This window comes from Amphiprion ocellaris, chromosome 23, assembly GCF_022539595.1.
Source record: "Amphiprion ocellaris isolate individual 3 ecotype Okinawa chromosome 23, ASM2253959v1, whole genome shotgun sequence".
Lineage (NCBI taxonomy): Eukaryota > Metazoa > Chordata > Actinopteri > Pomacentridae > Amphiprion > Amphiprion ocellaris.
Window position 1 is genome coordinate 5,596,242 of NC_072788.1, and position 27,831 is coordinate 5,624,072.

The 27,831-nt window shown below is 41.4% G+C and overlaps 1 protein-coding gene across 2 annotated transcripts; it reads right to left on the reverse strand.

The window, feature by feature from the left end:
• Positions 1-939: 939 nt before the first annotated feature.
• tmem102 (transmembrane protein 102) lies at positions 940-27,831 on the reverse strand. 2 transcript variants are annotated; one of them, XM_023274832.3, is made up of 6 exons: positions 27,522-27,831; positions 24,824-25,035; positions 8,580-8,918; positions 7,074-7,267; positions 6,567-6,779; positions 940-6,431 (listed from the first exon to the last, which is right to left on the reverse strand). In XM_023274832.3, the coding sequence occupies exons 2-6, from the start codon at positions 25,023-25,025 to the stop codon at positions 5,832-5,834; spliced, it is 1,548 nt and encodes a 515-aa protein (XP_023130600.2). In that variant the 5' UTR covers positions 25,026-25,035; positions 27,522-27,831; the 3' UTR covers positions 940-5,831. The 2 variants fall into 2 exon arrangements, with proteins under 2 accessions (XP_023130600.2, XP_035806181.2); XM_035950288.2 differs by lacking the exon at positions 27,522-27,831 and adding an exon at positions 26,138-27,360.

Here is a 27,831-nt window from a genome sequence, read left to right on the forward strand (position 1 = left end):
CATTTTGCCTTTCCAATAGTAGCATTCATGGGTTGGTTGCAAGCAGCGTCCTCTGTGGCTGAAACATGAAGTGACAAAAACTTCAATTCCTCAAACGGCCACTAGAGGCATGCTCTAAATGTGAACAACCCCCAGCACGGTCTACGCTACTGAAAACTGAGGTTTTTTATTTCATTAACATATACATGGTGATTCTTTTATGTACTGGGAGACAAATCATGAGTAAATCAACAGTGGCTAAGCATTCCCACCTGGAAACTGTAGTAAGAGTCTCAAAAAAAAAAAAGAAGATTTAGACATCCAGGAAGTCATACGTAACAAACCAAAGGAGCCATTTATGTCAGAATCAGTTTCTATCTTTCCATCAGTTTCGTGAGCCGGTGTGCTTGAGCTGCAGCGAGCCTGGAGAGATGAGTGCAGAAAAAGGCAGGGGCTTTCGAGATGCACATTTTTAGGGATGTTGAGAATATTTGCTTGGGAAAAAAACTTCTATGTATGTAAGTTTGATAGAAAGAGATGAGATTTTAGAGGTTAAATCAACATAGAGAGTGGAACTTTAATGTTTGACCCCGACCCTGACCTTTTGACCTTTGCAGATTATAAAAACTATATTAAACTCTCATTATTGGTGAGTTTATGAAGCCACAGAGGGAGTTAAATAAGTGATGCATCTGAGATTTATGAATAAGTTTAATATTTTTATAAAAAAAAGTCATTTTGAGCATCATTTCTAACACTGATTGCCTATATTGTTGCACTAATATTGACAGCATGTGCATCTCCAACAGCTGGACGGAGATCAGTTTCCAGTGAAGCTCTCTGACTGTAAACCCTGTCCTGTAGCGCCCTCTGTTGGCCTACACCTGTGTTACAGCCGTTGGCCACTCTCCGGCAGGATTCACAGATTCAGATGAAATGAAAGCAGTTTGACACCATAACCGGATTTCAAATGGAGTGATTTATTTCATGCTAAAGCTTGAAGATCGATCAATGTAAACCCCCTTAAAATAAACAGTAATAAATACAGCAAATCAAGTCGTCGCAGAGAGAAAGTAATTCGCACTGAAGTAATCAAAGAAATATGAAACTCAGTTTCTCAAAACTGTGGAGTGATTCAGTACAGATGTTTATCTCAGCGCAGAGCAGAGTACATCTGGGAAGATAGCAGTGAAATGTCAGATTCGACCGTGTTTTCAAGTAGGGAACCGATTGGAGAGATAAGGTGGATACATTCATCATATTTAGTCACAACAGAAGCATCAAAAGTGACCGAAAATTTAAACTAATGAAAGCAAACAGAAAAGCACAGAATTGATGTTTGGGAGTGTCATCTGTGCTTCATGCACTCCCTGGACAGCAGATAGTGAGCTCCCCTCCTTTTACCACGACAGTAAATCTACACTGGAGTACAATTAGACGACAGGCCTTTTCCATATTGGGGGGGGCTTGATTGCATATCTAGACACTATCGCAAAATACAAGATCTGATAACTCTCCACGAAACATTTCATGTGTACAATTCAGGGAAAAACATTGTTTCCAGTGTCTAGTAATCTCTAACTAGGCCCGTTAAGGTACAAAGTGAGACATTTTCAACTCAGTCAAACATGAGAGGGCGACGAGAAAGTACCTCTTAGATTTCAATAAATAAATGCTGTGATTTTCTTTATGTAATCTTGTTCAGGTTGCAAGAATCGGGACCATTTGGGAGGGGAAAAAGTGCTGAAAACACACAATCCTGTTACACCTGGCAGCCGAATACGCAACCCTGCTTAGACATTCTGTAGCGCCTCAACAACACACTTTGGTTTACCTCAGCCTTCACAAACACACACACACGGCAGACAGACGCTATAAAAAAATTCATTCAGTAGTAAGCACATGATATTTGTAGACCCGGATATGAAAACACAAGACTCCGAAGCGCTCACACACCTTTCTGAACATTCCACCTGTACCCTGATCGTGTGCTTTTGTTTCTCAACATTGGAAGCAGCATTGTAGTATTTAGTAAACCAACTTAAGTTTACCAATTAGTTTGTTCGCAGATAGCGTCAAATTCATTAAAGTAAAACGAGAAGGAACTCTCGCTAAATTAACGTGACTGGAAGGGAGAAAATCGCAGCTCGTCTGGTTGTTTCTGCGACAGCCGTGCAGCTCGTAATCAAATCAGCTGAGTGGCGCAGCAGCAGTGTAAACATAATGTATCAAGATTTGAGAGCTCTTTGTGGCTCTGGAGCCCCCCAGTAGTAAAAGAAAAATCTTCTGAAATCAAATGTCTTCAACAAGAATGAGAGGAGTGTTCGTCTACCTCCATCCATCCTCCATCTAACCCTGCGTCCCCCTCTGGGCGAGTCGATGGGGCCCGCTGGGGGCGTAATTCAATGCACAGCATCTGTGTGTCGATGCGCGTCCTGCTGCGCATATACAAGCACATGAAGCTCATTAAAAAAGACCAACCAAGCAGAGGAGGCAGGGGACAATTATCGGAATCAGTCAAGTCAGAAGCTGCACAAAAAAAAAAATCGAACGAGAGATGATAAAGTGTAAGTTTCTCCAACTGAAAGTGAATAAACGTGCGTAGACGATGTGCAACAAAGCAGGGAGACGTACTCTGAACTTTGTGGGTCGTTTTGTAGCGCTTGAGCTCCCGAGTACAGCTTTGTAGTTCAGTCCACACCTCTTAGAGCAGCTGATATGCCACGTAACTCCATACACTGGTTTTCTAAACCCTGTATAAAGGGCCTATTCTAACACTCCAAACATCGGGGAGCAAAATGTCTGCTCAGGTAGGTTGAAAGTAAATCAAAAAAAGATTTCTCAGTGGCTGTAACAACACCAACAATATACCAGAAAACCACTATTTCCTCTTAGTATTCACAGATTTAAATCTTTAATCCTGCTCATCCCTCTTTCTAACTTTAAGGCTCGGTCACACCAGAAAGTGGGAAATCAATCCACATCTACTCAACACATTTGATTCTAGATGTTCCACAGAGGGCTGCAACTAACTAATCAGTTAATCATTTTGTCTTTAAGGTGAGACACTACAGGCAAAAAACTTTTTCTTAATTCATTTTTCAGTTTTGAGATTTTCTATATTTCAGGACTTCTTTCTGATGAGTCAAAACATCAATAATTTCCCTTGGTCTATTTGTGACTGTACATTTCAATTTTAATACGCATTTTTAAAAGGTTTTTTCTCACAATGAGTTTTTCTCCTGCTCTGAAACAGAAATCTCCACTTTAGTAGTACTTGCATACAAACTTTCCACTTTTTCTCCTGTCACTGTTTTGAAGGTTTTTGCTGAGGGGGTTTGTTCATCTATCAATCACAGCCTGACTTACAGAACATTTCATTTCTAAAAAGATGTCCAAAAAATTGAGCTTTTTCGTCTGCTGACGGTATTTTCTGATTCATGGAGTGATAAACAGAGACGTCCTACATCCCATCTGTAAAACCTTTGACTCTTACACGTCAATAAAATGAAATCTTCAAGCTGGCTTCATCCAAAGTTCAGATTTCTGGTCCAGGAATGTGTACACTTTAAGGGATTTTTTAGATATACAAGACCTTACCTGCATATTTAAACAATTTTTTTTTTTTTTTTTTTTTAGAAAAGTTTAATACAGAAAGTCACTGCCTTATTGGAATTAATCAACTGGGAAGGTTTAATAGTCATTTATTAGTTTAAAATGTAGTGTTTTTGTTTATAAAGGTGAAAAATCATAATATTTCAGAGCCTGAAGGAACATCTTCAAGTTGTTTTATGCAACCAACTGTCTAAAACCCAGGACGTTGTGCTAATTCGTATTTTGAGAGAACAAGAGAAAATATGACTTTTTAGTTTGAAAAGGGTTTAAAGCAATCAGTTGCTTATGAAATATAGTTGATACTTAGTTTTCTGATTAAACAAATGAATTAATCAACTAATTGTTACAGCTCTGGGCTAGATGGTGAGCTAACCGCTAACACACTACAGGTTGGTTGCCAAGGAGACATGAAGGTCACGGTTTGTTCAAAATTTTAGCTACTGATTCTTATGGCAAGTTGTTTCAACATTTAATAGCTAGACTGGATATGTATATATGTGTATATGTATTGCAGATATGATTGAAGTTCACGTCAAACGAAACATTCCAGATATTCACATGGTCATTCTTCCAATTTCCAATTTATGTGTACGTTTTCTTTTGCAGATATTCACAATTCACATTACAGATATCTGCTACTGAAATCTGACTGTTTAATATATGTACAATTTAATTCTGACTAGTCAAAACTCCACCTCAAGATATCTTTAATTCTCTGAAATTCTAAATATCTACATTTTCCTGATAAGGATTTCTTAAATTTAGTTTAGACTAGTCAGAATGATGTTGTAGACATCAAACTGTTCAAAACACAGACCTGTGAACAATCTTACCCACTATTGCTTCACCTAACACAGTTCAAATGCTTTGCTGGACCAAGATCTAATAGGAACAATTCAGAGAGGCCATAATGATATTTGAGATATCGTCATTTTGACCTGTCAGAATATCGTTCTAGGTATCTTGAATAAAAATTCTGTCTTTCAAAATGTAAAATCAAACGTTAAATTTCGGGTGATAAATGTTGAAAACAGCTTGCCATAGACTCCTGAATCATAAGTGCGGTTTTCACTCCAACAGAGGAGGGTTAAATCAAACGGAGCAATGCGGCTTTTGAGCTACAAAAGCTTCTCAAAGTTCAGCTTGACATTAGCTTTCCACTATTTATTTCACCTCAAGCTAAAATCCATTTTTTACCCTGGTCCAATTGGATTTTGCAGCTAAATGCATCCACTTCATATGCTGGTGTGACCGAGACCTTAAAAGAAAAAAAGGTAAATTAACAATATCATCGTGACTCAGTAGTAGATTCATAAAGTTGGTTGAAAATTAGATGCTGAGGGATGCGCAAAACATTTTTTTTTCTCTTTACAAACCTGCCCCAACGCAGCTCTTTGGTACATTCCATTACCCCATGAAATGCAAGCGACGTGAAATGTCGTTAAAGACTTTAAAAGGGAATCATATACATCAAAAGAGGTCGTGCGTACCTGAGAAAGATTTAAAAAAAAAAAAAAAAAATAGAAGAGAAAAAGACGCCATAAATCGAGGCGCAAGTGTGAAAAAAAAGGAGAGGGGGCTAAAATGTAGTTGAAAGAGAAAAGAGATTCTTTGTTCAAAGACTCGGCAGTTCTCCTCACAACGTTACATTCAGTTACATCAGCCACACCTAGTTTTTCCTTTCTAATTCAGCCATCGCCCACTCTGATCTGAAATAAAGAGGGGAGAAATGCAGCAATCAAGGAGCTTTTCTCCCACTGTCTTTAGAAGTGTAAGTAATGTGTGAAACCCTTAGGCGAATATACACACACGCACGCGCACACACACACACACGCTCTCTGTGACGTATTTTACATGACTAAAGCCGGCCCTTGTCCTTGTAGCACCAGCTGATGAGTCTCGTTAAGGCCAGCTCGTAAGGAGAGGGCCGTCTCCGTGGCAACAGCTTGGTGACATCATGTCTGTTATGTGACGTCCGACAAACTGGACATCGTTCGTCAGTAGTAGGAAATGCGTGTTTTTTGTTTTTTTTTTGGTTTGGAGAGTCGGTTGAGCAGCAAGGCGTCATTGCATTGTTTTCGTTCAGCCTCAGGAGGGTCAACAAGAGGAGTGTGCGCACTTTCAGGAAAACACCCGCCTGATTCTTAGTGTCCCTACGCTCTGACGTGACGTCTCAGAACATTTTTGGAGTGTGCTTGTCGGCTAGAAACGCGCTTCCGCATCGTCTCTGCAGCGCGTCAGTAAAACTTGTCGTCGATGCGGAAGTGCGGCCTGGTGACATCATCGGGGTTCAGGAAGACGGATATGGATTTCCCAGGGTTCTCCGTGACCAGCTGCTGCAGCCGCTGCGCCAGCTTGTCCTCCGAAGGCGAGATGATGCCATTGGCTGGGTGATGCCCGGGGGAGCTGTGACCGTTGGTGCTAGCCGTTAGCTCCTTCTTCAGCTGGCCCGCCTGCTGCGCCTGGTCCAGAGCCGCCCGGAGGTGCTCGCTGGGATCCGAGCGCACGTGGGCCAGCTTCCTGGCGACGAGCAGCGCCTGGCTGTCGGTCAGGTGCTCCAACATGTTGCACTGGGGAAGGAAGTAATTTGGACAGTTTTTACCCAGGATGCAATGGGCCAGGTCATCCAGGAGGCCCAGGAGGAGGCGGCCGGGGGTGTCGGCGTCGGGGCAGGACAGGTAGGCGGCAGGGAGGCGGTCACAGGCCCAGAAGAGAAGCGTACGCAGGTGGTAGAGACTGAGGCCTGTACGAGGACGAGCCAGGATGCGAGACAGAACCGCCTTGGCTGCTTGGAAAGCCTGAGCCATGGGGAAGGGGATGCACTTCTTCAGCTGAACCTGGTAATGGGAGAAACACTAATCAGTTAAGCAGGAGGAGGATTAACCTAAACACTCAAGATATAGAGAAGGGACATGAAAAGAAACAAAAACTGCACCGGACCGAAGAAAAACTACATTAACAATCCCCTTCACCTCGCTGCGAGAGAACGCCAGCCTCCATTCTCTGTCTGGCCGACCACCCAGCGGAGAGCAGCAGGGCAGCAGATAGAAGCCAGATATGGCTTCCTCCTCTGTGATTTTACCATCCCAGAAGTGGTTGGCAGTCAGCCAGCCTTGGGCCACAGCAGGCCAGCCCCGAAACGACACCACAGGCAGCAGGTCGTACAGCACCCGGCTAGAGCCAGCCTGCAGGGAGGAGAGGGAGCGTAATATTAGAATATCACTGACTTTGTCTGTCGTTTGACTGTCTGTCATTTCAGACAGTGCTGCGGGAAGATTTCTTGAGAAATTATTTTAACATTTGACTGCAACCTCCTGCAATATTGATTCCACACCGCAAATGTCCTCTTAAAATGAGCGATTTTCCAACACAACTCCAAAGTTAAGCAGCCTGATGTTCTTTATTGATTCAGACATAATGAGTCCAGCTCGCTTCAGTTTATCATCTCTACAGCGCGGGAACAATCACCTAATCTGTACCTGAAGGATGATGGTGGTGAGGGGTCCGTTCCTCTCCAGTCGGTCAGGGGTTGGGATGCCTCTCTGGGGGCTGCGTCTCAGCTCCTCCACAGCCTCGCTAACAACCCCCCAGAACCAGTCTGTCACCAGGGAGGGAGAGAAGTAGCACCCATCCAGAGACTGAGGGGAGTTCAGGGTGGGAATGGAGGCTTTACCTGGGCAGGGACGGCACATGGAAAAAGCACGAATCAGTCCCTCGATGCCGATTTATTTGGTTTTGCAGAGCCACAGAGCGCAGAGATGCTACAATCAAGACCTGGGAGAATACTCCACTATTCTGTATTTCCTACTTTTGAGAATCTGTGGTACAAAACTTTAAATGATGCTCACATATTCATATACTCTAAGTGCAACAGACAATACAGTTTTAGACAAAGTACTCCAGGCACACTAAGGTTGAAAAGTCTCCACTGTAACTATATTTATTTTTATTTTACATATAATAATTTATTTAGTTTGACTGTCCTATTGGCTGGTTAACTCTAGTTTTGTATGAATAATTTAGTAAAAACCACACTGAAAACTGTGGAAACCAATGCTGAGGCGCAGGTGAAGAAGCTGGTCTGATACAGGTATGACCATAAAGAACATAAAATTGACTGCGATGTTTCAGATTTCTTGGTAGCTTGCAGCATGTTCAAACTGATGCAAGTATGTCCTGCCCAATGAAAGTCAATGCTTCGATCAGTCAAAGTACATGTAGTACGCCTTTTATTCCCAAAGGCAAAATAGATGCTGTTCAAACTTGTGTCACTTTTGCCCTCTTTTTAACCTTCTAGTGGAGTTTTGCTGTGATACATATCCATGCTATAAACTAAGTCTGACTAAATCACCCCATCCTGCCACCAGACCATACGATCCTGTAGGAAATGTTGTGATATCCGGAAAATGCTGGCAATGCGTTTCCCAAATTGCTAAAAATCAGAGTTTCACATCAATAAATGTGATTATTTTTTCTCATTTCTGAAGTTTCACACTAAACGTGTGGCAGATTGATGCCGCGGTGTGACCTGCCATGTACTGTTGAACTTTCGATTGTTGAGCTATTCTCATAAATGTTTCAGTGTTTATTTCCCAGGCAGGCTTTTCTCGCTTCACCCATCTCAGGAGTTCTAAGTTATATCGGCTGCAGCTCGCCAAGCAAAATTGCATCAAAACATCATGCATCAAATTATCTGAGTGAAACATGGACAAAATTCATTCAGCTCCTGTTCCCTCCACTCTGCACTGCTACACTACCTCCATCATTGTTTATCCCACTCGTCCTCTATCTTCACTTCATCTTCCTATTGTATATTCACATCCACCTTTCAATCCTTGCCTTACTTTACTCACTATCCTTGCTGCTCTTATTTCCCAACTTGTGTCATCCATTCACCTTTTGTTCCCCCCTTTTCCTCATTACCAATTCCTCCTTCCCTGCTCTTCCTCTGTCCTTGCAGTAATTATCCTACTTTTTCTACTCACCCATTTCCCTCTCTTCCTCCTCGTCTTCCTCAGCGGGAAGGCCGTTCTCCTCCTGGCAGCAGATGCTCCAGCGGGACAGGATGTTGGAGTCGCAGAGGCGAAGGCTGAGCCACGAGTGGCAGGGCGGCGAGTGCCTCATATCCAGGGTGACCGGCTGGTTGCGGTCGTGGAGTTTCAGCGCCGGCACCAGCAGGGTGAAATCCAAGTCAAAGTCAGCCCCTTTGGCGTAGTCCCCCAGGTCCTCCGGGTTGAGGTCCAGGACGCCCTCTCGAGCCCCGCCTGACAGCAGCAGGTACTCGTTGGCCACTGGGAGGCGCTGGTCCACCTTCTGGACCAAGCCTGGAAAGGGTTGAGGGATGAGGGAAAATGCAGAAAATCAATCACGCTCAGCAAAATTCACATTCGCGGTCATTTGTATGTGTGGAAGTGCGTTTCCGCCGGCAGAACTGATGTGAGGAGCAATGAGCTGAAAGGGGTTCTCTCTCGCTCAGATACATACACACATTAAAATGCATTTCGTATTCAGATGCACAGACAAGCTGGGGTGTGTGGACACCAGCTCTGGCAACAGAAAACAGCAGGTCTACAAGTCAGTGAGCCTGGAAAATTTCCCACTCGAGAGGTACTGCATATATTTATGAGTCTGAGCTGCAGTAATATTGACAAAAGAGAGTGTGAAATTAACAGCCCCCACACACGGTGACCACTGCACTAGACAGCAGTGCTTATTTTAGAGGCTACATGTGTGCTCAGCCGATGCCTTGATTCAGTTTCTGTACACTCTGCACAAACACAAAGCAAACTACTGCATTAACAGTAAGAATTCTCCTTTTACACATCCACAGGAACCGAGCAGAATGAAATGGCTTCAAGGAAACATAGAAATTGGCCCACGTTTTAGTAGTTTGATTAGTTAATTGGAGAGATTTGAGAACATCTCTAAAAGGAAGTTAGAAATACGAGCAATCAAATGATTATCTTATTATATTCTCATCATATTTTTGGCCTGGCTGCACCATCATTTCCGAGAGTGCTAAAAAGCATTCCTCACTCTGCTATCTGAACAGTTTATACGAGAGAAATTCCAGCCTCCAAATCCCTTTATGGCTACTTAGCTGTGTTGTATACTTTGCAGGCTCTGGGCCCAGGAGAGCTGCAGTCCTGGAGTCGAGTAAATTATGTTTTGCCAGCTTAAAAGAGCAACTGAGAAAGGTTTTAATGTTGCAGCCAAACCTCTGCTGGACCAGAGCTAACTGCTAGCTACTATAGGTCAAAGGTACAGCACAGACACTTCAAAACCCTTCACAGGGGAGAGACGGTTAGAGCCTGAGCCTGAGTGTTTATCCCCCCCGGGCAGTTAAGCGGCTGCAGAAAGCTGAAACGGGGGCATCAGACCAAGCCAGCAGGCTATGGCTGGGGGCACAAAGCTCCTAACATGATCTATCTCATCCCGTTACATGGACACACAACCTTGGTGGCAGGATGCCATGTGGTGTTTTTATGTTTGGGCCTCAGGATGATTAGCTGGCTGCTATGGCATTCAGCTGACGGGGATCCTTTCGACAAACAAATTAACAAATGTTGAGGCACGTGTGTGGAAAAAAGACAAATAGAAAAAAAACATTCATTCAAACTGGCATAAACAGAAGCCGATTCTTTAAAAAGTGATCAAACCATTACATTCAAGGTGGTTGACTAGACTGTTATTTTCCTGCTTAGTCTTCATGAGTAGTACCTACAGAATCCATGTCAAGTAAATAAGAAATGACCTATGATTCAGCAGCTACCCCACCCCTTTCTTTGTTACATTTTCACATGAAAAAGGTAGAGCGGTTAGATTAAATATAGAAAAGTAGGTGGGAAACAGGAAGAAAAACATCCACAGACTGAAAATGAACTTAAGTCAAAGTCGAACGTGCTGACGAGGATCTCTCTGGTGCTTTGCTTTGAAAAGGAGTAAAAAGAAAAAGCCTCATTTGACACCACCACAGGGGGAGAAGTCTGTGAGAAGAAGGAAAGGCAGGAGTGTGTGACTGCTCGTCTTTGGATCTTCGCATTTCTCAGCAGAATGGGTTCATCTCAGTCTACAAGCTCCATTCATTTTCTGACTAGACTGGTGCAGCTCAGTCATAAAAACTGGAGCTCCCACTGGCCTTTACCCAGAACACCGCTGTTCCTCTGGATCTTCAGCCTCCTTCAGCCGTCCCAGGACATCTGCAGGAGTTCCTGCCAACACCAGCATCAAATGAAAAGAAATGTTTCACTCTATATATAAATGATACTCATTTTAAGTGGATAACTCAATGAAGATGTAGTTGTAGATTGTGGTGGAAAGTAAAGGTAGTTCTAATACTTAGTGCACCCTAATTTACAAATCATTTCTTAAGTAATCAGACCCTTCAGTGTTGCACATTTAATGTTGTTAATTTAATTTTCAATAGATAAAATTGCCATTTTTGCCTGCAGACAGGAAGAGTAATATAGCAGCAACAAATATCCATCGGTAGGTGTTTTGCAGCTTTCCATGTGTGCATTGGCCAAGGCAGTATAATCAAGACTGAAGACCAACAATGACCATCTCAGGCTTAAGTCAACCCATTTGAAGGACTCAGAACATGAAAAATGAAGATCCTCTGGTCTGTTGAGACAAAAATCGACCTTGACAGAAGCACTATGTCTGGTGAACGGCAGCCATTGCTCATCACCTGACTAATACCATCCCTACGGTGAGGCATGGTGGCGGTAGCATCATGCTATGGGGGTAATTCTTAGCGGCAAGGACAGAGAGGCAGGTCAAAACTGGAGGACAGATGAATTCATCCAAAAACAGAAAAAGTCCTAGAGGAAAACTCAGAGACCTAAGAGTTTTCCCCATTTAGCATGAAAATAATCTGAAGCATACAACCAAGACAACGCCGGAGTAAATTCAGGACAAGACTCTGACTGTCCTTGAGCAGCCCAGGTCAAATTCAATTATACTCACAGCAGTATAAAGTTTCTGTAGGAGAGAGCAACCTGCTGATTGGTGGCACTTGTTAGGACCCAGGAATCAAACAATATGTCAAGCGAATAAAAATAATGAACATCAAACACGAGGCAGCCGATTATAATGTCTTTGTTAATTCTGTGGTTTGAGATATGAATACATGTTTTATTCAGTTTTTCAGCTCGCTATGAATTTAACTAAATAGAGCTTTTAAGGTTGGTACAGTAGATGAAGATGTTTTTAAAAAGCTGGACTGGTTGAAGAACCTTACAGCTCCCTTTTCAACACACCTTTAGCCCTGATATGAATTCAATTTTAATACCCTGGCTTACAGCAGTTGTAAATCATTTAATTTGAATGCAATCTACTTTACCAAAATATCTACGAGATATTCTGTCTTTCTGTCATGTTGTAACTAGATTTAAAATTGAAAAAGTCTAAGCTATTATTTCTGATATTAACTCTGCAAGAGTTACATGTCCTTGCTGCCTTTCCTCATTAAAGAGGTCTGAAAGATCGTAATAGACCATTAATTTATGTGAATTTATGTGTATGAAGCAATGAATACATCATCGGTGAAGAAAAGTGATAGAATCAACAAACTTAATCTGTAAATAACAAGTTGTTTTGGTAGATATAAAATGACAAATTCAAGAAATTCAACATGACAGATTTCTTAACTGCAGGCAGATTTGATGCGCCTTCAGAGGTTGCAAAAAAGTGCATCACACTTAACTCATATGTCCTCTATCTGAGGTGAGTGTTTATGCATGCGACTTGTGTAACCAAGCATGACCAGCTGATTATCACAACTTGAAATCTGCTCAGCTGGAAAGAGGGAGAAAGGGCGGAAATGGTGGATGGACAGATCAAAGGGAAGAAAAGAGGGGAAAAGACGGTGTCAGTGGGAGGAGCAGATCAGACGCCAGCCAAAGGGCAGCGAGCTCGAAGCCTCGGCTCCTCTGATTTGTTTGGTTTTATCTGCCACTGATAAATTGAGTCAAATAAGCGAGGAGGAGGAAAAGAGTGATGAAAAAGAGAATAAAGTGCATCTTATCTCTCTAGTTTCAGTTGGAGAGGGGAGCGTGGAGGAAAAACTGGATCAATTAGCGAGGCCTCTTCAGTCTCCACACCGACTGCAGGAAGTTTGAGGTTGTTCCAAAGAACACAACTTACTTTTGATACAAACTCTCAAATCGACAGTTGCGTGCTGCTTTGCAGGGCATCCGCCAGCGAGCACGAGCGCACACGAGAGTGCACACATGAACACACTCCATCACATGTGCGTACAGACACACGGAGTCTGAGAATAGAGCTGGAATGGAGACAGTCTAGGCTGGTTTCACAGCCACGGATTAAACCTAATCCTATAAGAAATGTCTTTGAATGTAGATTTCCATTAGAGGGAAGTTTTTTGGTCGAGAGCTATTTCTAGACTAGACCCAATTTGACGTCCGTGAAACGACCATTTGATGGCTATTGGTTTCTCCATCTGTCTCAGCATGTGGCAACAGGAATACCTACCTCCTTCCAGTACTTCCAATTTAACAGATGAAGGCTTTGCATGCATTGTATTCTTATTTTAATTGTAATATTGGTTGGAAGGAGGCATGTACATACAGGTAAATCTTCAAATTAACTATTATGCATCATATTAAATACATATAAGGGTTTTACACAATGCTATCTGGTCACAGTTAAATCATGAAAGGAATTTTAAAAGTTAAAAACCATGCATCCCAACAGCACAGTTGTTGGGGTTGAAACCAAATTGGCACAAATGCCCTGAGCAGTGAGTCTCCTGTGCTTCATGTCATTCCCCTGCTTGCTTTCCCCACATGCTCTGTCTATCTCTACTGTTACTATCAAATAAAAGCAAAAAACACACTCCCCTCTGTTGTGCATTTAACTTTCAAGTACAGGAATTTCACTGCGTTGCTAAAAACAATGTGCTGGTTTTATGATGAAAACAATGCAGTTTTTTATTCAACTTTTTATTACTATAAGTGGAGAAAAATGGACACTGACATCTGATGACTTCAATAAATCTAATCTTGAATGTGTGCGACAACTGTAAAACAATGCATACATCTTTGCATCAAAATCTAAAATAGGGTTCTTCTTTAACTGAATTCAGAGTATTTTTCAGAGGTAAAACGTACAGTTGTGCTCATAAGTTGACATACCCTGGCAGAATTTGTCAAGTATGTACCATTCTTTAATGAAAATATGAATGATAAGAACAAATACACTTACGTGACAATGAATATCTTTGTCTGACCAGTAACCCTAAATGAAAGACAAGTTTTTCACACATTTTCTTAAAAAAAAAAAAAATCGACAATATTTCACAAATTTTGCCAGGGTATGTAAACTTATGAACGCAATTGTAAATAAATATGTACCCAAATGCTTCAATTGAACATCTGCCTATCAAAGGACACTATGGTTTACTAATGTTCCCCAAACACCTCAAAAGCAGGATGCAGTAGAAGTTAGCTAAGCAGGTGTGCGCAGAGAAGCCTCTTGTCTTCACTCAGTTACTGCAGTACAGCAATTAAGACAGGTGTGTGAAACATATTTACTTGAAAATGAGTGAGAAAGGGAGCTGAAATTAAGTGATCTCATCTACATGGGATGTTTTTGATGAATGTAGCATACTAAAGACACTCATTTCAATAGATTTTTTAAAAAACTGTATCTAAAAACCGTTACGTTGGAGTAAATTATATTCTATCAGACAGACTTATCTTGTAGATTAGCTATGGAAAATAAGAACTGTGCACCGTCTCTTTTGACATTAAGCAGCAGGAGGGCGTTTGATTTAGTTTGCCTTACTTCGCATTGCACTTCTGGCCATGTGACATTTGCACATCACATACAATAGGTCTTAGAGGCCGATTCTGGGGCTACGTATTCTACCAACATACATATTTGCTTTTGAGAAGCAATGCTATAAAGTCTCCTTGAGATTAAAAGCAAAAAAGCGGAAAAGCAGCAGCACACTTCAACTATGATCGAAGAGCTTTAGATGAAATGTGATCCAAATACACACACATACACACACATATATACATATATACATATATATATATATATATATATATAAAAAAAATAAAAATACACATATATAGCAGGGTTTTCCCTCCGTTATAATCTGCAGGCAAGGCCACCCCACATTAGTCAATCCGCTGCCTGCAAGCAAGAATTAATATAATGAAAATGTCATTTTTTCAAAACTAATTTACTATAATTTCAAAATCAATACATAATTTATTTATACTAGAGCTCCATTTTGTCATTGTCATCTATCATGGGAGTTCGTCAACGACTGAACACATCAGCATGTTATAACATTACACACAGTGATTGAACTGCATCAGTGCAGAATGGACTCACATACTAAACAGGGCATTTCAATGTGTGGTGTGAATTGAATTAGTGCTTAACTTTTATCACCGCTTTGTGTAGAAGTTGGTTTTACAACAGTGCAGTCTATACTGAATGCCCACATTTACACAATGGAGCATTCAGATATGCCTGCTTTCAAAACGAAGCCTCGGCACAAAGTCACACCGCTAAGAAAGCTCCCCGAAGCAGAACAGCTGCAACATGGGAAAGTTGTCCTCACTCATCACAGCCACAGCAGACTGAGAACATTCTGCCACACACCTCTGGTTTGATAGACTCCAAAAATAGCTGCGTAAATCTCTCTGGAAAATGGGATTCCTCTAAATAAGCCGATGAAGTCTATGTGGTGTTGCTGTGAGAGAGAGAGGGGGGTCTGAAACTGAGACTCTATTCTAAAAAACTAAGCTGCACTAACAACTCAGATGTAGGTAAAGCCAGTAATAAACACCCTCATGCATTTAGTTTTTTACAGCTTTTTTAACAGCAGAAAGTTGACTGTCTCAAATCTGTGCAGTTTCTCATCCTCACAGCTTGAAACTGCTGGTTTGAAGGTGCATGAGGTTGGTATGAACGTCACAGAACGTCTGCACACATGAACACCCCGGGCAAATAGCCTACAGGACTCTACTATTTCAACCTTTACCGACTGCTAGTGCTATGAAAAATGACACGTTCAAAGAGAGAATGTTCAAAGAGAACTCCTGGGTGTAGAAATATGGCGTACATCCCTGAAACCTTCAAAATACGGCATCACGCTATCAATAAAGCAGCTTGCCTCTTAAACAATGTACTAAATAGTTAAAGGAATAGTTTATTTGGGGGAATGCATGAGTTATAAATGAGTTGATCTATACTCCCTCTAATGTCTGTCATGACTATACAACAAATATGAAGCTATAGCATGCAGCAAGTTAACATAAAGTCTGAAAACAGTGAGAAAGAGCAAGCCTAGCTCTGTGCCCAGCAGCACCCCTACAGCTCACTAATTAACAGGGTGACCCAAGAGCAGAGTGGTTAGAGTCTAGACCACATGGGCGCAAACAACATCAGCAGTCTCCAGTTTGAACCTCAGTCACTGTATGTCATTCCCTGCTTTCTCTGCCTGAATTTCATGACTGTCTTTAGTCGTACTAAGCAAAAAAAAAAAAAAAAAAAAGATCAAGGAGTTATTCTACATTTGAGATGAAATGACGTAAAACAACCAAAATGTGATGCCAAACTAGTACAAAAGGATATTAAACAACCAGAACGAGATGCCGAATATACTCATAAAGACATAAAATGACCAAAGTACGGCACAAAATAATCACAAAATGATGACAAATGACCAAATTGGGACATAAAAAGATGTACAATGACCAAAATGTCACACAAAGACCACAAAATGGCATAAAACAACCAAAATAAGATGCTAAACTATCACAAAACGATATTAAACAACCAGAATGAGATGCCAAATGAACATAAAGACATAAAACGACCAAAGTATGGCCCAAAACAACCACAAAATGAGGGAAAATGACCATACAGGGACATAAAAAGATGTAAAATGACCAAACCGTCACACAAAGACCACAAAATGACATAAAACAACCAGAATGAGATGTAAAATGAACTCATAAAGACATAAAATGACCAAAGCATGGCCCAAATCAACCACAAAATGAGGAAAAATGACCATACTTGGATGTAAAAAGATGTAAAATGACCAAAATGTCACACAAAGACCACAAAAGGATATAAAATGGATAGCCAAAATGTGATGCCAAATGAACTCATAAAGACATAAAATGGCCAAAGTACGGCACAACACAATCATAAAATGATGAAAAACAACCATACTGGGACGTGAAATTAGCAAAATGAGGAGAGAGCCATAAGTTAAATACTCTCTACGACGTAGAAACTGCAGTAAAAGTAAAATCTGATACAAAAAATTATAAAGTTCCCCCAAAATATGGTTTAAAAAGCCTTTCTTCTCAAAGGTTATGCATCTACTATGCATGCATATAATTTTTGACATTATTCTCCAATAGATTTCTATTCAATTTTCTTTCAGTGACAAGTCTCTCTATTAATAATGTTTCCGGTAGCCGTTTTTTCCTGCTGTAGATCTTTGCTGAGCTAAAATGTTGAACTATTCTTTTCCAAACTTCATCTGAAAGATCATTTCAACAGTCAAACATACTCATCCTCAAAAGCTGCCAAGGTTAAATGGTTTTTATCTTGATATTTCACAAGCAATTTTAGCTTCTGTGTTCCAATAGGTGCATCATCCAGCTTACAGTTATGTCTCTGTATGCTTTCTGACTTTCCCTGTTGGGTTGTTTAGTCTCCTTCCTTCACCAAACATGGTTTAAAAATCCTCTATTGTCAAGATTTTCGACAGCACCAGTGACAAAATCATAATTTCACACTGCAGAGATTCACTGGTGAGGTGCTCCAGGTCTAAGGCCACCTTGGGTAAAAATGAGATTTAAATTTGTTGTTGCTCACCTCCTCTCTCCTCTTTCTGTTCTTTAAGACAATAAAACTGTAATACGACAGCGGGGTACGGCATACAAATAATCATAAAAGCAGCCTCATTCCAAAAAGGAGCAATTCAATCTGTTACACATGACTCCTGACTAATATAGTCTCGACCAGATCTTATCTGCGCTTTTGAACCGGCTCTTCTCACAGCCTCACCTCGCTCGCTAATAGCAGGATTAATCCAAGACAACTCGGCCGCCGAAAGGTGAGCCATTCTGCCGCCTCGCTGTTTATGAACTCATATCAAGGCGGGAGATTAGCTCGAAAATAGGCCTTTTAGAAGAGGAGCAATTGAGAAGTTCCAATTTAATCTGATTGGAGGGGAAGTCTCAGATAACCGAGCCAGGTGTTCATGCATGTGTATGTGTGAATGTGTTTAATGCCAGAAACAGGGCTGAGAGTGATGACAGACATGGTGTGTCTGAACCACCTGCAGAGAGAGGGGATGCGGGAGGCTGTCAGTGTCTTCCAGCTCCTCGTTGCTGCTTTGATGCCGGCGACGCTGTGATACCGCGTCCCGCTAAATGACAGGCAATTATCACTGGAAGAAAAAAAAGCATCACTGCAGTTTTGCCTCGACATTTTAGGGCAGCGGGGCGCCTAATCGTTCGAGAAGTCACAAAAAAAGCTGATCCAGACTTTTGATATTGCTATTAAAGAGGGGCCACAGAGGTGACAAATCCTCCGCAGAGATCAATTAAGGCTCGCATTAACTAATTATGTAAGTAATTAACTTATCACCTTGCATTTGCCCTGGTCTCCAACATGCACTGTTATCAGCAATCGGGAAGCACAGGAGCTAGAACTTGCAAGCATATCTCCACAAAAACATATCTTTTTCTATACCTAGACAAAGCAATCTAACGCTAAAAGCCTATTAACACACATTTTACAGTTTGAAACGAGCAAATCAAGTCAAAGCTCAAACATGGCTACTTGGATCATATTTGCACAAACTCCAACGTAAAATTTTTGAGTTTAACACCCTCCTGCAGTCTCTGATTGCATTTCGTGTCACAATGGGCGAGCAGGTATGGACTAAATGAGTCCAGTGCATTGCTCAATCTCATAACCACTGACTGATGGAGATGGTATCTGAATATTCTATGTAGACTTCGTCACTTTGTCCATCATGCAGTTCGGTATTTGGAAATGCCTGAATGTCTGATTTTGAAAAGATAACACAACAATAGGAGTCATTTAAAGGTGTAATACGCAAGAATTTGAACATTAGGATAGGACATTTATATGGCTGTAAAGTACAGTAAAAGGATTTTTAATGAGGGTAAAAATAAATCAGTGGTCATTTGGGGATGATCTGAACAGTATGCTCACAATTATTGGAAATAAATAGAGAATTACCAGTGTCTTCTTATGTTCCAAGCAATATTACAAGCAACTCTGACTCTGGAAAGTGCTGCCTGTGAATGACAGTGAGGCAAACGTACACTTTTCAGAAATTTCCAACTACTCAGAAAGCTGCTCACTGCTCAGAAGATATTGTTATCAGCTGTCAGCTATTACTGAAATTATTCCTCCCTCTTTGCCTCAGGAATATTTTAAAGTATGATGATGAGGAAGCAAAAATGACAATGCCAGCCTGGGTTATTAAAATGAGCAGGATGGCAGATAATGTCATGCGATGTCAAAACACTCTTTAGTTAACGTGACGAACACAACAAGTCCTATTAGATCATGAAAGACGCTTAATGAGTGATATGATGTGATGTCTGCGGCACAGGACGTGCTACTGTGTTTAAATCACACACAGAAAATGGCTGATGACGGAGGATGAGAATTACGGTAAAGTCACATCAACAAAATTGTGTTTTGAAGTTGCTTTCTCGGACAGCTTTATTGCGATTCGATGCTGCACCGCGTCAAAAAAGGTGTCAGCGAACAACAATGACCATCTTTTATGGCAGTTAAAATGCTGCTCATCTGCGCTGCTTGGCACCGGTGTGTGTGAGCTGATGGAAACTGAGCAGAAACAAAAGGCGAACTAATCAAATACAAATATTTCACTCATCCTCTGTGCCTGCAGTGCCATGATTCTTGTCTGACTGCCAGACGAAGACAGGCTCCAAAATCCAAAATGGAATTAGCAGAGAATTAGTCAGACAGAGCCGCCTGCAATAAAAAAATGTGCAGCTGGAGCATCAGAGCATCGAACTCCAATAAGGCAGGAGCTCGCAGCAGTGGAAACAGTATCCAGCTGTGATTCAGACACACAGAAGCCCACCAGCGTTAACAGGCTGGAGAGAGAAGCCGGCCAGCTACAGCATCGATCCGGCGAGTCTGGCCGAGTGAGCCGCTCTCCCAGGGGGATGAAGCTACTATTCTGACGGTTGAATTTAAACCAAGAGGGATTTATTTTCCCTCACAAAATAAAATACGCATCACATTATGTGAAAGTTTGTCAAGCCTTAGGAAGATCGGAAAAATGTGGGAGGAGAAATTTAATGCCACATAAATGAACCCGATATTAAAGCGTGCAGTGCACAGAGGGAAAAAGAGACAACACGCTCTTCTCTGACTGAGTTGTGGATGTTTTGACGCTGCTCCCTGACTGTGGAAAAAAAGGAGAAGCAAAGATAAGAAAATATGGCAGAAATTTGTGTACTTTCACTTGCAAAAGCTTGTGTACTTTTATTCCTGCATAATTACAGCGAAAAATGGTCAAAAGGTTGCATATTTTCTTAATCACTGCAAGCCTTTTACCAACTAGGTCAAACCATGAGACAATGGAAAGACAGATTTTTTTTCAAACTATTTATCCCAAGTTAGCTGGAGTTTTAATATCTCTGGCTGTATTAGGTCACGGCTGCAATGTTCCAAAACAAGAAGTGCTGCTTTAGGATTATATACGAATGCAATTAAGGAATTTGTTGTTTCAGACAAGTAGTTTACTGTATTATCCGTTGATTAGTCTACTGGCAGCATATGAGTCAGATAATAATGATAATCAAAATAACAAATACAGTTGTTTCAGATTGTCAAACATGATCAGCTGCTTGTAGTAAATTGAATTAAATAGATATGAGTTTAGGACAGTTAGTAGAACAAAAATAGTTGTATAAATACGTCTACTGTTGCTATGAGAAGTTGTAAAAGACACATTTTAAACGACTCATCGATAAATTGAGAATTATCACAACATTTAGCCACTGATTTGTAATGTTTTATATCAGCAATTCAACGAAATAAAAGTGAGGGGTTGTAAACTGTGTCCTGGCATTAGTTGTAAAAACAACATCACGAAATGTTGGGACTCAAGTGGTGAATACGCAGCACTATTCAAGTTCACAAACTCACAGCTATTAATTTATTTTTTGCTCATTAATCTCTTTACCAAGGTCTTTTCGCCAAAACCATCTCAGACTTCACACAATCTTTTTGTATATTAGACTTTTTTTTTTTAAATAAAAACTTGACGCATAATGTGAAATATGAGGTAAATTTAGAAATTTTTGGACCTCATTCTCCTTTACCTCTACTCTTTCTGGTATAAAAATCGATTTCATACTACTCCTGAGCTGCAAATACTTCCAGAAATCCCCATTATCATTTAAATTAAATTGCTGTTTAAGGTCCTCAAATGATATAAATGTACATTCTTTATAAAGATCATTGACAACACGTATCCCTTTTGTCATCCATGCATCCCAATAAAAACCTTTTTTCCAATAAAGATAGAAGAATTATGCCATATAGAAGAACAGCTTTGCCTATATTGTGAAAGCCCCAAAGGTTTGTGTGCCCTTGCTAATGCCCACTGAGAGTGCTGTAAAATTAAGCTCCTCTCTTTTTATTTATTTTTTGATTGTTTCATCCACTTTTCATCACAGCCCCAAGGCTAACTTTTGAGTCGTGCTTCCTCTGACGTGGAAGAAAACCAACTCGTGCTGATCACCCTTCTCCATCTAACCACCTCCACTTATCACCATTCAAGGCTAAATGCACCCGCAGTTAAGTGATCTAAGTGTGAAAAATAGCCGCAAACAAGGGTGGCTGATGTAACAGCACCCCATGGAAAGGCAAGAAGTGAAGGTCACTGCAGGAAAAAGTGAAGATTTGGTCTATGACGTCTTTTCATTAGAAAGTATTCTTTTCTCAAATGCAGTGCGATTCTTCAAAAAAATGCAACAAGCAACAGGTTCTTTTTCTGATAAAAATGTCAAAATCTGGGCTGAGGCTGAAGAATGCTCAAGACTCGGATCAAAAGTATTTATTTTCACTGGCATCAGGGGGAGAGATGAACTCTGAACTAAACTCTCTCAAGCTGGCTGAGAAACTTTAAAGATCTAAAAAGTTAGGTTGAGGGTACATCTAAGCTCTGCACCAGATCTTCTGCAGCACTGGCAGCGTGGACGCATTTCTGCCTTCATCAGACTTTTGTTTTTCAAAAGATATATACAGTAGCCCCCACCGCACTCGCCTGAAGGCAAGCCACAGTGTTTACTCAAAGCCAGGGTAAATAAGAGCCTCTTCTCGGATCTGTCAGGCTCTGAAGAAAATCACTGGGTGGACTGGGTGCGAGTTTAAACTCTTTTCTCTTCCCTTTTTCCTGACAGCGTGCGAAGCCTAGTGGGGATCCTTCTGCGGCTCAAACTTTATAAAAGCCTGGCAAAAACAGAGGCGCAGGCACTCGTGTTCAGCATCCACACACATGCACAACTACACCTATGCAGCAGATTCCAACAGCATTCTAGCATGCTGTAACAAGGCCTCTCCATGGATGACATTTGCTTCTCAGTGCCGTCTTTCATCCGCCTGCAGGGCCTGGAGAGGCACACAGCCGCTAATACGGCTACCACCTCATACTTAACTTTATATTCCTGGAACACAAACTGTCTCCCTCTGTTAAAAGTGCCAAACTTTTTTCTCCTTTCCACACAGTTGGAGCTGTCACAGCAGGCGGTGAGGCACAGGGTATGAAAATACCAGCAAACCATTGGTGATTATGCAGGCAAAAGCAGCCTCAATAAAAAAAAAAAAAAAAAAAGTTACTGAGAGGTTCTCAACCAAGAGAAAGTGGGAGCAAAGAGGAATGCAGAGGGCTTTGCGCCACAATCATGAAAAATGAAACCCGAATGAAGGAAGAGGCGGAAAAACAGCTATGTTAAAAAAAAAAAAAAATTCACACAGAAGAAGGAATATCTGTCTGTATGTGGTGGTGGCACGATAAAATGAGAGAAAAAGGCTCGGATTCCATTTTGATTTGTATGATTTCTCCCTGAGTGAAGCAGCCTGTTTGATGAAGCTATTTCAGCTAAAGCAGAAGAGGAGAAGCCTTGAAACTGAGAGGAGCTGTCTGTCAGCCAATGCAATGGTACTGATTTGACAGGAATACTAAAACTTGGTGTTGCCATATTCTGGCACAGAAAGGGCCAAGACAAACCAAGGATTTACAAACATAAGTTGAGAAAGACGGATGAATAAACGGCCGAAAGGTTTCAAGACAGTCGCTAAGCATGCTCTTTTTCCAGGGACAAGCTGAGAGTGACATGAGAGGATGACAGAGGACAGTGGGAGGGGGGAGAGTGCCACCTATTGGGCAAACAAACATACTTCACTTTTAACTGAGAATAATAAACTGGATTTGATCATTTTGTGCAACGAAGTCAGCACATGTGGACGAAAGAGTGTGGAGCCATGTACTAGATTTGTCATTTAGAAACAAATCCACGCGTGAACTGTTAGAAAATATCAATCTCTGGAGATGATGTGCCTATTACTGGATAAAATTAAACATTTCCTCCCTGGTCCATCACTTCAGTGCAGCCTGCATCTGTAGTGTTAATTGTTTTTGTCACCATCTCCCAACCTGAGTCATAAAACGGGCCCGCAAAAGAGGACCGTGTCCCATTACAATTAAACCACCCCATTTATCCCGTGCTTTGGCCTAATTTAAATTTCACTACTAACAGGAAGTGACAAATTAAAAATGCCCTCTCCAAAGCTGCAGAATTAAGTTTCAAGAGTAGGATGAAACCTAAAATGACAGACCCCAAATGGCTGCAGCATCTGAAAGCACTCCGACTATATCTGCACAAACGAGGTCTCACCATGAGGAAAAGCGCCTCAAGTTTTTTGGAAAAGCCGGAGGTGATAGAAGAAAAAGAGCAGTGTGCCTCTGAAATCGGTAAATATTAAAAAATTTCTCTAAAACAACACTTTTCAGCATAAATACCTTAGATATAATTTGTAATTCTCTAACTTTGCCGAACAAAATGCTGCAACTTATCGTGACTCTGGACAGTGTGTGTAGGCTGCTCTTGTGCAAAATACATAAGAAATAAAAGAAAAATCAATGCTATTCTTGCAAAGCATCCTGCGACGTCCATTTGTACTGATGTAGCATGTGTGGGCAAAAGGAAAGGGAAGGAGACAGCAGATGCAAGCATCCATGGGGAGTTTATGCGCATAAAAGATGTCTTCCATTTTAGATCTGCAGCTTAAAATGTTAGCTCACTTTTGGCATCTATATATATCAAGCATTCTCGTTTCATACATTTCATGCGTGTCATTATACTGCAAAAGCCTCCTGATACAAACTAATGCACACTGAAGTCCCACAACTGATCACACAGCTGATACAAACAGCATGACAATAGAGAAATACGCCAGCATCGGTATGAAACTGGCTTTAATCATCATGTCACATGAAATGTAGTGCCAGCACAGCTCACTGCATGCTAAGCCGACAGATCAGACTGTGATTGTACTGGGCAGAGTTCGGGTGACAACGTGTCTCATAGCATGCGAGTGTGGGGCAGGGCGTTCCTGGAAAAAAGAATTGCTCAATGCACCGTCAGTCATAAAGCCCTGTGTAAATAAAACAACATGTAGACTTGCTTGCGTGCTTGAAGCTAAATCTGAACAAAAATGTGTTTGTAAAGCTGCCTATCAGGAGTTCCACCATGCAACTCTGCCTTCTGCGCAACCACTATAAGTATATTAATAGTTAATTGATAGTAACTATAACTCCAGGCAATAAATAATTACCACTCTGAGGCTCATGTTGCATTAAAATTCCACTAACTAAAATCAGAATGGAAAATAATATATGCTTTAACATATATTTAGCTTCCAATACTCAAAATACACATTTTCTATATTTTCTGTATTTTCTATTTCTGTATCACACCAACATGAGACATTTTCATTGAATAAGAATGCAAAGTGAAGCCTGGATAAAGTGTATAAGATTCAAACCCTTTTTCTGTGATTAGCATCCCACTTTCTCCCCATGCTTCCTCCAACAGCCCTCACACTGGATGTTTGTGCAGTCTTGATAAAATGGTGTTTTTACCGAGCATATTGAAAATGAAGTCCTTGGCAGTGTGGACCTCTAAGGCGGTCTGGTCTCCAAATTCGCCCTGCTCCAGTACGACCAGCTCGGACACCTGCGCCGACAGCTGCTCCAGGGTGGCCCCTGACCGGAAGTCCACCTCCGACAGCTTCTTGGCGGGGGCTGGGGAGCGTGGAGCCACCGCACTCATCAGGGATTCCATTTCCACAACCCTGCGGAGTGAGGGAGCGGAAAGAGAAATTACTTTAGGTTGACCTGTGTCTATGTTCTGGGTTGTAATAACACAGCAGCCGTATTGTCATGGCTGTGGCAATGGCTCCCCTGAGTGATGAATTATGCTGTCACGGTGCCAGTAATGTTTATTGGTTTTGAAGGCTCCTGTAGCACCCTAGAAGAAAATACAGGGCTGTATTTGATCTGTTTTCAGGATGTGTCTTCCAGCAGACTGTATCTTGAGAAAGTGATTTGGTGCTGCTGAGCTTTCATGTTTTCACTCCTGAATAATGCTTGCCTTGTTTTCAGTAGTCTTGAGAGAATCATGAGACTTTACAGAGCATTTGCAGAGAAACAGACGCTTTGAATAACATACAATATACAACAGATGTGAGTAAATGATTCAAAACTGTATCACCTCTAAATAATTGCATTGTTTCTAAGTTGACAAGTTGAGTATTATCTCTTATGTATGATCAAAAACAAATACTTCAGAGAGACCATATTAATAACACAAGCCCCAAAAAAGAATTTCAGTGCAGCTAAAATGAATACATCAGTGATCCCTGAAAGAAAATTGAGTATAATTGTGATTTTCAATCAGCCTACCTGCATGAACATGGTTTTAAAATGACCTGTGAACACCAGAACCTACTCAGTTTCAGACCTGTCTGCATCACAGCTCCAAAAGAACCATCAGATAAACTGAAAAATCTAACCGCGATGCTTCACAAACAGGGAAAAGCAAACAGAAAGATGGGAGAGAGCGTCAGAGGAAACACAGATGCAGCAGCAGTCAGCAGGTACAGAATGAGCCACATTATGACTAATCAGAGCTGCAGCAGCTGTCCTAAAATGATGCTGCGCTACTTGCACAATCTAGCTCTAAAAACAGACCTGCAAGTGCTTTGGGCTTGGCACAGGGATTATCAGAGGAAATCAGACTTTCTGTCAGAGCTCACACAGTGAGAAACACACTGCATAATGTCAGCCTCTATGGCTAAACGAGTGCAAAAGGTGCTGGGGAACTTGACATTTCTAGATTGCATAGTGAACGCCTGTGGATATACCAAAACACTGGCTGACAGGATGACTCCTAACCTGCAGTAGCTTGGCAGAAGAAGAGTATTCCAGAACGATAACGATCCAAAACACACTGCCACGATCACACAAGAGTTTCTGAAGAAGAAATAAAGTGAAAACCATGACCTGGCCAAGAATGTCTCCTCACTTGAATCCAATATAACACCTTTGGGGTGTTTTAAAAAGACAACAAATCAACCCCTCCAGCAAAGAGCAGCTAAAGAAAAATATATTTTCTGAAGAAAGGTAGAACATCTCACCAAATTTGTGCAACGCTGGTGTTATCTATGGTGGGGAAGATTGAATCTGACATCAAAAATAAAGTGTACTGAATGTTGTTGCACTGATTTTCTACTGTGGGGTGTGCATTGTCAATATACTGTACTTAAACTGTTAGATTCGATTTGACATAAGAGCAAGCTCCCTAATTTTTTACCTTGGAAATAGTTAAATTACTGTGAGATGACATTTATGTGGTAATGACTACTGTTGCAAACACTTCTTATTGTAAAGTAGGTTAGTTTTTCCACAGCTACTTCTCCATGTGTCTCAAAAATAAACCTGCAAACAATGCAGGTCGCTAAAAACCAACTTTGGTTAATATTTTATTTGCCATGTCAGACTTCTATCCTACCTTGTATCCTGGTGGAGTCAACAGGTTAGCATGTACTGTAGCTACAGTGCTAACATTTGCATAGCAAGAAAAGACTCTTCAAAGGCTTAGTAAGTTAGTGGTCAGCAATACAGCTAAAAATACACAACAGAACGAGTGGATATTTGCTCAGCGTGTTGAATTGTGTGTAAAATAGCGTGCTCTGGGAGTAGCATGCCAAAAAAGTTGCAATGTAAACAAAACTCAGTCGAGAGGAATGCCAACATGGCCTCTGCCCCACCGAACTGGGTCAATTAGCCGAGCAGCTCCCCGGCTTCTAGCTGCTAAGCTAATAGCCGAGGAAATTAGCCAGCCTGCCGTCTCATATATAAACACTAGCTAATTAGATAATTCATAAATGACCACAGATTAGCCTAGTGTGGATTCACAAGAGCGGCATGCTGTTGTGTTAGCACCCTCCCGGTTGACTTGCGCTAACAAGGTCGGCTCTGTGTCTCGCCCAGACTCAGCTAATTTCTTTTATTAGCTAATATTAGCCAACTAGCCGCATCAAATTAGCACGCTAGCTAACGTGAGAGATGGGGTCGGTGAAGACGAGCGCAGCGCCCTACATCCACGCATACAAACACACACGCACACACACGCAGATACACACAGTAAAAATCAATAGATACACACACAAACACACATGCACTCAGCTCGGTTAGCTTACGAGCAGCGGATCACAGAGGAATGATTAGCTACCGGGGCTAAAGCTGCCAAACAACGGACACACACACAGACACACACCCTTTACGCGGTGATGCCAGGGACTTTCTTCGCTATCTTCTGCGTTTAGTGTTTGTGTGATCCCCGTGCTTCCATCCGCCTTCCTCAGCTGTCATTTCCAACAGGTCCCGAGCACCACCTTCCCCCTGGCAACACCGTCCCAGAAATCATGGTCCTACTCAGAGGATCCAGGGATTAGTAGTATTTGTGGCACGCACAAGCCACATCACGGAGCCGCGGACGGATTTGCGAGGTCAGGTTTATGATTAAAATTGTGGCCGTGTCCTCACTAAAGAGATTTTTAAAAAAAAAAAAAACAAACAAACAAAAA